A 12,261-nucleotide genomic window follows, 5' to 3' on the forward strand; every position below is an offset into this window, starting at 1 on the left:
TGAATCCATTAATAATTTTTAAGGGTACTTGAATAGAATATTTGAATTTATAAACATTACATACAATATTTTCAGTCTGATTTTTTTAGAATTTGATACAAAAAAAATTATGTTGGGAACCTGATAAATTACAAAATAAAGGCTGGAATTATAGGTTTATTTTCTTCACTCTTTATGAAAAGAAAAATATTAGGGATTCATAAGAAAAATTCTTGCGCTCCATTATTTGATGACGTTGCCTTGTGTAAGTGAAATGTATATATTATTATATATAAAATTATATATAATTTCCAGAATCTTGTATGTTTTAATCATTTTGTTGATGTGCATATCTATATTGTAGAATACACAAGAAGAATCACATGTACTGTATGATATACAACAAATCTCTGTTTTCAAACTTAATTCAGTCCTAAAAGTTGTTCAAAAACCAATTTTTTCATAAGCAATATAAAATGGATTAATCCATTCCTGACTCCCCTAAAACAAAACATTTTTAGCTGCATTTCATGCATAAAAATGCCTATAAAAGCAATATAATAATATATCTATATACATTAAAAGCAAAATGAAAATGTTCCATCACTGCCATCCGAAACTAAGACTAACATTTTACAAAGAAGTGCTATAAATGGAGACTCAATTGCTGGACGAAACATAACCACACCAATCAAGACCGACAAGAAGTACTTTATCCACACTTTCTAAAATATTGTGTTTCAATTGATTTAAATTAAAATAAATTAATCAATCAAATTAAAATCTTAATAGCTGTTTTGAATTTGCTGTAAATTTGAAGGACATAATGAACTTTCCATATGAAAACTGGTCTGATGAGATTTTATTAAACCAATATGTACATTTTGGACCCTTCATCAGTTGGTTATATCTCATGTATTCTTATCTTTTCCAAATTGTATTTGACATTAAATTTTAATTCATAATTAGTATCCTTCCTCCTCATAGTTTCTCTGAGGAGGACACTACAGTGCCAAACAAGCCACTCTGCCAAGTGGCTTGTTTGGCAACAGAGGACAAAAATGAGTTCAAAAGGCAAGACATTCAAAACCTGAGGTTTGACTGTATATATATACATACACAATGTGGTTTTTCTTGTATACTCATAATATTTATCAATATGATCAAAAATATTTGTTGAAAAGTATAGGTGTCCAGATGTCTTTATTACAAACACACTAATAATGTGAAAGATTTCTTTTTGTTCTAATCACAGCATCCACTCTCCACCAGATTTTGGTACATAGCTGGACGATGTTCATCCATTCTTCCATGAGAACAATGGTGAGGTCACTCACAAATGTTGAGCAATCAGCATGCAAGTGTTTAATGGGATTGATATATGGGCTCTAGGCAGGCCAGTCTGTTTTGACACCCCTATCTGGTAAAACCATTCCAGCATTCACGACAGCGTTCCAAAATGCAGTTTTTTCTAAATCAACGGTCAACTTTGATGGGATATTTAAATTTTTAGAACACAGAATTCCATCACGCCTGAAGAAGAAAACGTTCGAAAACGTTTGTGATTTACCGAGAGAAGAACCACACCGGTCAGAGGCACTTCAGTTGTTTATTTTAAAACCATTCCTTCACACACTTTTCTTTGTGGCAAGTGACATTGGGGTAGGTCCTTTCCTTTACCAACACGACAAACTGTTCTCACAATGTTGGTAGAGCAGAATTATTCAAAATGTCAACATACCATATTTACTCACATATAAGACGACCTCACATATAGGACGAGGTGTCCCTTTAAAGATCAAAATAAAAAAATTAGATTTATTAATAGAATTCCAATTTTATTTAATCACAACTAAAATATCAAATGAACATAAATGCACACATTGTTCCACAAAAATTACTGGCATTTTAAACTTTGTCGATTTTACAAGATTTTTCCTTAATCAGGAACCATTATTTCCAATTCTTAACAGTCAAATCCACTCTCCATCGATTACACTTATGACTATTTGGAAATCAGAATTTGAAGAAATTCATAAGTTTTAATCTTTTCTCACGTGAAAACAGATATCGTGCTCCAGTGTGAGTTTGGAATTTCAATCTGGAATTCAATTCAAAAGCTTTGAATCATTCTTGTATATTGTCAGGAGTAACGATGAATAGCAATACGAAATCGAACGACTTAGATAAAATACTTTTGTTTTTAAATACAAGAGGATGAGTATCTGGTAAAAAACGCAAATACACAGTTCACAAAAATTATTTGCAAAAACACAAAGAATCTTTTGCTTGCACATATAGGACAACCTAGAAATTTGAAGCTGTGATAAATGAATAAAAAACCTTGTCTTATATGCGAGTAAATACGGTATATTGACTTTCTGACACAGTTAGAGATACCTAAACTTTGCTGGGGAATATCTTGCTCTGCATACTGTGACAAAAATAATCTGCAACTCTTTGTTTACATATGTTTGGGTGGATGGAATGAAGAATGCTCTACTTATGAGAGTGGAAATGACAAGGGCAGGGACAAACTGTGGTAACATACCATCCTTGTGGCAGACGGAGATTGCCTGCTGGACTTGTTTTCTATGCCTTGTTCTTGCTCTATAGAAAAATTGTGTAATAGACACAACTCTTCCTCACTGCCATCTAATGCAAGCAAGATGCCATCTACATAACATAGATATAAGAGCAGGTAGCAAATGACCAGTGGGAAACTAAAAACTATAAACTCAACATTCCTTATAATGAATTCCACAAGAGTGGCAAAGAGGGGAGAGCCCATAAGCACTCCATGTTTCTGCTTGTAAAAGGTACTGTTAAATTAAAAGTAATTATTTTCTGTTATAAGAAAAAGCATTGCCCTCAAGTCTAATACCTGCAAAGTGGAGTAACCAGCCTTAAGGAGTGAGCATTTGTGAGTATTACCACATCAAAATTTGGTACTGATGTGATATCTTTGTATCCATCAATTTTGTAAAATCTGTACAAAGTTGTGGGAGTGGAAGCAAGCTCACTGGTAATGGCTGCCTTAGCTTCAAGTGCAGACCTAGCTACAAAGCTAAACATGAGCATTAGAGTTATAGTATGCTTTGTGTATGCCTTCTCCAAACAATATGTAGGGTGAGAACACTTATTGACTAGTGCAACGTTTCTCAAAGTGGGCGATAACGCCCCCTTGTGGGCAGTGAGTTAATCTAGGGGGCGCTGGAGGCAGGGTACTGAACAATGATCAAAGCTAAAAGTTCCCTTTCCTCTGTCACACGGATAAGAGGAAACATTGCATTTAATGGTTTCCAGATGTTGAGAACAATGTATGGCAAGGGCACAAAGCGTGAGATTCATAGAAAAGTTTTCCTAAGAATATTTCCAATCCTTTCTCACATGGGGGGAGGGCGTTGGGTATAACTTTATGGAACAAAGGAGGCGGTGGATCGAAAAAGTTTGAGAATCACTGGACTAGTGGGTGCAATGCTGGTTTGTGTATCTTGGCCTCAAAAAAAAAAACCTAGGACATTGTCCACTTAATTCTCCATCAAATATAGCATGTAATGTGGCTACCACCCCTGGAAGTGCAAATATCTTCTGAGTCTTTCTTAGGACAGCTGCTATCCAGTTTTCTTTTAATACAACAGATCCAGATTGTTCCAGGAAATAATATAAACTGTTGGACAGAATTATTGCATCACTTGAAATTATCAATAATGTTATGATTTTTTGTAAAAATTATTACAGACAAGCAAGCGAAAGAGATTTTTAAAAATTGCAATTAATGTAAAGGAAATGCATGAAGACAAAAATTGTTTTTACTCCTTGTTAGCCTTAGCATCTCATTTAGACATGCAGGTATTGATCTAATCACATTTACAACATCTTATTGTGAGATGTTCTTTCACTCCTCTTAAAGCATACTCTCAAGCTCTTTTCATGTCACAGGATAGTTTTAAAGCTGTCACCCTAACATGCTTGACGAGATTAAGGTCCAGACTTCATGCTGGCAAGAATAGAACATTTATAACAACTTTGTTCATGTATTCAGTAACAATACATGCAGCATAGGGTTAGCATTATAAGTTAGGGCAGAAGCAGAAATTCAACACTGACATATGGTGCAAAAGCCATCATATACTTATCAAGAATGTTTCATATGTAACACTGAAATTAGTGACTCTTCCTACATATGATGCTCACACAGGTCAGTATGTCTCTCTCTAAAGTTATGCCTGCCCACATCATTATTGAACCACTACCAAAGACTAATCTAGGAGTAATATTAAGAATGCAGTATTACTTTCCTGGGTGTCTCCTTACTTGCATCTAGAGTGTACAGAGCAAATCAGGATTCATTAGTGAACACAACAGTGAATCAATGGAGTCACATTCAGTCACTATGCTCATTGGCAAACTATAGCCTGTCTACTCTGTTTGCCTGATGAAAAATTGGCCATTTGCAGGCTGTCTTGCACTCATGTTAGCTTCATTTAATCTTCTCACTGTTCAAGCTGAAATCCTTTCCTTTGAAGTGCTTGTCTGAAAGCAATCTTGCAGAATTGACACATGAAGAAATCACTCATCCCTTGCCTTTGTGCTCCTTGCACAACAGTCTTGAGATGATCAACTGGTTGACTACCCGAAGTCTCTGCACAATTTCATGATGGTTGAGTCATTTTCAATGGTAACATGCTGTCTATTTTGATCTTCTGTAACTTCCTAATCAACATATAACAAAGTAATCTGCTCTAGCATATAAGTGCAAACAAGATATTTTAGTGGTAGTTAGTGAAAAAGATGCTTATTGTTATAATGAATAATTGAATTCATAACAAACAAAGACACTTAATGTGATATATTATATTAAAATATAATAATTTTAATCAGTTTTATACAAGAAATTTTAATTTATAAAATGACATACCTTTTCCAAATATTTGAATTTTGCTAAAGCTTGTTTCACTAATAAATGGTTTTAATAATGTCAGTGCAATTTGGAAAACAAATGGTGCTGTAAAGAAAAGAAATTAAGCAATAAGTTTTTAATAAACTTATAATTTTTTGAATAATCTTAATACACTATTAATATATATATTAAAAATATTAATAATAATCTGTATAATTAAGAATTTTAGATTCTGAAGTCATAAAAAGTATTTTTAATCAGAATATTTTATTTTTCATATAAATAAAAAAATGTAAATCAATCTTAAGTTGGTTAATGCAAAACAATGCAGATTATTGTTATTAATATAACATGTTAGCTTCCATTATTAGAAAATTGTTTCGTATAATTTAGAAGGCACTATTTACCTGTAAGTTATTAAATGCAATTATTACTTCATTAAATGTCAACCAAGCTAGCATAAATATTTCGAAATTAAGTTTAGTTATATGCTATTTCTTAATAGTAACATATTATCAAACATTCTCACCTTCAAACTCCAGTAACAAGTTTAATAAAATAAATAGTTATTTGGTCAAAAACATTATTGTCTTTACAGGAACCCCTCTAATATGGCTTTGGTAGCTTATGCTTGCCACCATGAAATCCAGGTGAATTGAGATGAGGCAAAAATCATCAGATTTACTGGAATTGACAATTCTCTTAAGTATTTAGAAAGGTTGGAAATTTATAAGGTTCACGACAAACTTGCTTGTGTCAATTACCATGATGCAGATACCCTCTACCACATAATGCACATTATAATAAAAACATTAAAATAAAAATATATTTCACAGATACTAGTGTCATTTTATATTGCTTTAATTTTAAATTTTTTACAAAATTTTAAACATAATGGAACATAAAGTATGTTTAAATTTTTATTCTTTTACAAATACAAACAGCTATACCCTATAGTTGTTTATTAAAGCCAAATGCTTGCTGAATCATATTGGGCTATATTACTACTACTAAGTAATTTAGTAGTAGAGGCAGGCATTAGGCACCATCTCTTGTTAAATTTAATTATATTGTTCTTATATATTAAAACCATGTATTCGATAGATTGTTAACTGAAGATGACTAATTAATAACTAGTTAATTTGGTCAAAAATGTTGTTATTCTATTAAACCTGTTACTGGAATTTAAATATGTGAATTTTTGACTACAAGTATCATTTTCAAGATGTAGCAAAGATCCAGCTATTACATTAAATAGGCATACTATATTAACTTATATATTTTTTGCTTTCAATAAAATAAAGTTCATTAGAATTATAAGTATATACAACTCCTTAATAAGATTCTCTATTTTTAATATAGATAATAAGACACTTTCCTACAAAGATTATTTTTACATTTTAAGTATGTTTTCATCCATTTGATTACAATAATTATATCCAATAGGATTTTATTTTGCATTAAGTAACATCTGAATCAAATTGGTTGAAAATTAAATTAATTTATATTTGAGAAACTAACCATTGATAAAATAAGCAGCTTTGAGTCTTTCTGGATAATTATCTTCATAAAATGTTAAAATTTTGGATAACAAATCAAAGCCTGTAAAATTGAAATAAAACCATTAGATTATGTAGGCTATTTATGGAACAAAGATTAAATTTTATTTGTTTATATATATATGATTTCCGACATTAAAAAAATCATAGATTATAGTGAAGTCTACGCTATAATCTATGATGATATTATACACAGCAGTTAATATCAAACAAAACATCCAATTGTCTTGTGGTGTTATTTAATAATAATTAAAACAGCACAATGGAATAACTTATCATAGTCAGGCAATAAAACAAAAAATGGGTTTGAAATTAAACCAATGGGAGAAAAGGAGGAGAAGCAACATTTTAACCAGAGAAATCCAATGCTCTGGCAGGTTTAGAATTGGTTGTTGCACAGAGCAGTAATAAGTAGTAATAATATTATGGCCCTGTTTTAGTTGGCAATAGGTTTTTTATATATATCTTCAACTGATGCCGAGGTTTGGATACAATGAGAATTTAAGGAAGTTTTGCTTCTCACCGTTATAAGGCAGATGCCATCTCTTTGTATTAAGTTTCCCAACATAATTTAGCTTTAAATAATTTCATGACTTCTAGAATGCTTGCCATGCATATATCGTAGCATCAAAAGAACATCTTATATGCAAAATTTATTTATTTATGAAATGTTACAACAATAATGATGGCTGATCCCCAATAACAAACGAAGAACAAATCCATAAAGTTTAAAAATGGGACTAAAAATACAATTAATAAAATTTTTAATGTGGAAAATGACCATAAAGGTTTTTACAATTGAATTTAGTTTCAAAACATCAAGAAAGAATACATATTTAATGGTTACAGCAGTCTTTTGATATATGTAGAAAAATAATTTAAGTGTAATGTTAAGGCAGGCAAATGAAAAATAGCGAGGTTGAGGCCGAAGTTTTAAACACGAAAACGTATACGTCTGATGTTTAGCGCCGCTTTCCTGCAAGCCTAGAAGTTTGACAATGGCGTTTGGAATGTCGAGCATGATTCCACTGACTTTCCAAACACCATTGTCAAACTTCTAGGTTTATAGGAAAGCAGTGCTGAACGACCGACGTACACGTTTTCGCGTTTATATTAGCGAGGTTGAGGCCAAAGTTTTAAACAAGTAGAATCTCTACAATTAAAAGAAAAAAATTTAGAAGGGAGGAGACCATTAAAATATATTGATATATAAGAATATATTCTGTCAAAATACTCCATTTGTTTAAAAAACAAGGAAAACCCAAGCACACAAGAGCAACCTTAGGAGAATTAGGAGAGGGGAGGTTTGCAATCTTATTTAAAAGGAGATAGATTTTAGTCAACTCTGAATGAAATTTATGCAGAGTGGAAGCAGGAATGATGACCATTTGGGTAAAGCATAATCTATTAAAGTTCGTACGTTAGTAAAACTGAAGCCCAAAGTGTGCTTTTACTTGAAATTTCTCCACAACATACCCCTACAAATTGAGATTTTTTTAGTTATTGTTCAATATGATATTTAATTAAAAGAAAGCTTTGAATCAAAGACTATACCAAGGTCCTGAACAGTATCAACTACATCTAAAATGTGTTATTAATGTAAAAAGTTCTATAACAATGAGCTCTAACTGGGCTATAAATGTGCAATAGAATTAGCTAAATCAGTATTAGATAATTGGACATTATCCAAACAGGATCAAAAGTATTATTACATTCAAGTTCTGACCCTACTTTAGTTTATATCAGCGTTTCTCAAAGTGGGCGATAACACCCCCTTGTGGGCGGTGAGTAAATCTAGGGGGGCACTGGAGGCAGAGTACTGAACGGTGTCCAAAGGCAAAAGTTGGGGTCACCGACAACAGTTCCCTTTCCTCAGTTAAAGTGATAAGAGGAAACATTGCATTTAATGGTTTCTAGATGTTGAGAACAATGTACAGTAAAGGCACAAAGTGTGAGATTCATAGAAAAGTTTTCCTAAGAATATTTCCAATCTTTTCTCACACAAGAGAAAATGGGTTAGGGGTGTTGGGTATAACTTTTTGGAACAAAGGGGGCGGTGGATTGAAGAAGTTTGAAAATCACTGGTTTATATGATATATTGAATATATAACTTCTGGTCCCCGTAACCAACCTACTCTACATTAACCTTGCCTTTAACTTAACCTGCCAGAGCATTGGATTTTCCTACATAAATATAAATATTACTTCTCCTTTCTCCTGTTTTTCTGTTGGTTTAATTTGAAATACTATCAGTTTAATTTTGAATCCATATTCTGTTCTATTGCCTGATGACGATAAACACATGTACTTTTCATTTTAAAAAAAATACAAATTACAAATAAGTTTCAACCATCTTGTGATTATTAGCAAGGTTGAGGCCGAAGTTTTCAACGCAAAAATGTAAATGTCAGATGTTCAGCGCCGCCTTTCTGTAAGCCTAAAAGTTTGACAATGACGTTTGAACATGATTTCCACTGATATTCCAATGTTCCAAATGCCATTGTCAAACTTCTAGGCTTACAGAAAAGCAGCTCTGAATATCCGACATTTATGTTTTCACATTGAAAACTTTGGCCTCAACCGCGCTATTATTTAATGATGAAATTTTAAACAAAAACATATAATTATAAGTTCAACTGCTTAGTTAGAGGTTGAAATGGAAGATTTCATAAATAAATTAAATATGATAAACTCAGAAATCAACAAGAATTAATTGATTTTAACTAATAAGAACATCTCTGTTATATCACTGTAGTAACAGAACATTTCCTTCCTGAAGGAGGATTGTTAATTAAAAAATGTTCCGATTGTTTTCAATTTATTATTCCATTAAAAGTAATATTTTCTAATTCTGCTATAATGTAAACACTTATCCAAAATGGTATATATAAATATATATGAGGGCAGTTTTTTCAACCTTTGATGGTCCATTAAACAAAGACGAGTGTAAATAACAAAATGAATTTATTACCAAAAGTTAGGTATAAACATGGTTATTTTTTGACATAATCACTGTGAAGGTTGAGGCATTTGTCATATCTGTGGACGAGCTTTTCAATCCCCCTCTTTGTAGAATGTTGCCGCCAGTGACTTGAGATGGCCTTAATGTTGTTTTGAAGATCATCATTAGTCTCGATCCTTTGCCCTCCTAGCCACGTTTTCAGTTTAGGAAAGAGGTGGAAGTTGCTCAGTGCTAAGTTGGAGCTATATGCTGGGTGTTTGAAACTTTATAAACACCCAGCATATAGTGCCAACTTAGCACTGAAGCAACTTCCACAGATATAACAAATGCCTCAATCTTCACAATGATTATGTCAAAAAGTAACCATGTTTATACGTAACAAAATGAATTTATTACCAAAATTCATTTACACTTGTCTTTGTTTTATGGACCATCAGAGGTTTAAAAAAACCACCCTTGTACTGTACATACTATAGAATATGCAATGTTGCCAACTTTTCATAAATCAAAAATAAATCCAAATAATTTGGTATGATCATATTCTAGGTATTAAAATTTAACAGAAATGGTAATATTCTGACATTAAATGTTTTCAAATGCAATTACACTTACAAGGTTTCCAAGTTACTTGTTGCAGAACAAAGTTTTCCATATCAAATATATATGAATGTTTATCAACTAATTTTCCAGTCTGTAAAACATTCAATAATAAATTAATCATGTATAAAGATGATATTTATATACATAACTTCATTATTTATTGTAATTGAATTCTGAATTATAATAGGCCTATATATAAATGCTGTGAAGTTTCATTCATATTAATGAAAAGAAATCCTGCTTTTTAATAATGATGTTTGAAAGATAATTTTATATCATATCATTCACATCCATATTTATGATCAAGGATCAAAAGTTAGAGTTAGAAGTTAGCCAATAAGCATTCACTTAAAAGTTAATCAATTACCAATTACTTTTAGTAACTTTAATTCTTGATCCTTTGTCATGAATATGGCCATAAATGATAATTTTTTCTTTAATTCAATCCATTGAGAAAATTTGATAAAAAAATATTTTTTAATAACAATTAATGTGTTAATACATTTTTTTATGCACGATATTTTTCAGAGCACGTTCTTTTCTCTATTGTAAATAGAACTGAAACTTAAGGGCCCATCAACATAGATGAGAATGCAGAATGTTATCTGTACATATCAGTATTTCTTTTAAATATTCAAAGAGAGTCATTGGCGTAGCCAGGATTTTGTTATGAGAGGGGCCTAGTAGAGGCTCCAGGTTAACTGGGGGGCCGTGCCCACCCATGCCCCTTCCTGGCTACGCCCATGAAGAGAGTAATAAATTTTTATCTCGTCAATGTGTTTTGAATGACCGATAACATTAAAGACAACTCTATATTTAAATTATATATTAAAGATTATAGAATGCATAATTTAAAATTTAAATGTAATACAATTTTCTTTTTTGTGATGAAAAATGATTGGTAAAAAGTTTCTTTAAGCAAAGAACTCTAATGTCTACAATAATTTAATAGAAAACAATCTATTTACAAATAATGTATATTATGAAACTACACAAAAACCACAAATTACTGTAATGTATACTTATTCCATAATGTATACATTATTTTAAGTAAATAATTTTTATTCCTTTTGCTGGATTTTGTGGTAGTGTGTATAGTTTTATTCTAAACAACCAGTTTTTTGCTATGGTGAATGTATATTATTTGTTTTTCATTTCATAATTACAGATATGTATTGTTGGAGATAAATTTATTGTATGATATTAGGAAAAATAAAGAGCAATTAATTCTTTTTTCATGCTTAAAGACAATATAAACCTTTAGTGACTTTGACCAAAGTAAAAGTGGTGCAAAAAGCATCTTTAGAAAATATGAAAAATCCTTTGTGTATTGCAGAAATATTTGTCATCATGGTTTTCCCCAAAATTACCAAAGATATACTGTATATGCGAACCTCATCTTAAGATCACTAACGTTCATTTTTTATTACTAGACATATAAATTTAAAGCTAAGAAATTTTCAGTTAATTCTTTCTTCTCTGTATATAACGCATTCAGAGAACTATTTAGAAACTCTGTTGAATTTATCATATGTATTGCATTTTTTTTATTTCTATAAAGTGAATTCTGACAATTCAAATAATTGTACACACTAAGGATGCTAGCAGTATTTGACTATGAAATGTTTTTATAGTTTCTTATTTATTCTGTCTGAGTACATACAAAGTGTCAAATAATTTCCATTATTATTAATGGTTTTATTAAGAAAGTTGCACCTACATTCTACAATATCCAATAACACAGATTCAAGAATTGATCGCTTAGCACCTATTCACCATAGAGAAGCTAACTGTCTAGTTTAGTGTATATAAGTGCTCAGAGAACTATTTAGAGGAGGAATTACTGGAAATTTATCGCTTTCAAGATACCAGTTTAATTAAATAGAAGTATCTAATGATATCAATTAAAATGTGGATTGGTCACATAAAACAAGAGAACAAAGGTGAAGCATAGGTATGGTTTCTGGAAAAAATGAATGTGTGGGGCAAGGAAAGGATTTTCCTAGCATCTTTAAAAAAGCTGAAAAGTTGTGCATAGATTGTACAGTATCCTTGGTAAGTTTAGACAAAGGAAAAACTGTTTTAAATTGCAGTTAAAAACTCAACAAATTGAGAAATAATCAGTTTAAAAGTTGATGCAGGTTGCCCGCAAATTATTCACTAAAATTAACATAATCCATTCTTTAACAATCACATTATCACAATTTTTTTTAGTGGAATTATTACTACAAATATGCAGATATTTCCCGACAGGACCG

General features: G+C 31.2%; 1 protein-coding gene across 3 annotated transcripts in view; it reads right to left on the reverse strand.

The window, feature by feature from the left end:
• LOC136982608 (SEC14-like protein 2) overlaps nucleotides 1–12,261 on the reverse strand; it is a 36,905-nt gene that overhangs the window by 5,680 nt on the left and 18,964 nt on the right. For all 3 annotated transcript variants that reach the window (XM_067279150.1, XM_067279148.1, XM_067279149.1), the window contains exons 7-9: nucleotides 10,016–10,094; nucleotides 6,404–6,484; nucleotides 4,901–4,987 (exon numbers count right to left, since the gene is read on the reverse strand). In XM_067279150.1, the coding sequence (XP_067135251.1) occupies nucleotides 4,901–4,987; nucleotides 6,404–6,484; nucleotides 10,016–10,094 (247 nt within the window). The remainder of the gene's footprint in view (nucleotides 1–4,900; nucleotides 4,988–6,403; nucleotides 6,485–10,015; nucleotides 10,095–12,261) is intronic.

Source organism: Centruroides vittatus, unplaced genomic scaffold (genome assembly GCF_030686945.1).
Source record: "Centruroides vittatus isolate TY-2023 unplaced genomic scaffold, ASM3068694v2 contig_854, whole genome shotgun sequence".
NCBI classification, from domain to species: Eukaryota; Metazoa; Arthropoda; class Arachnida; order Scorpiones; family Buthidae; genus Centruroides; species Centruroides vittatus.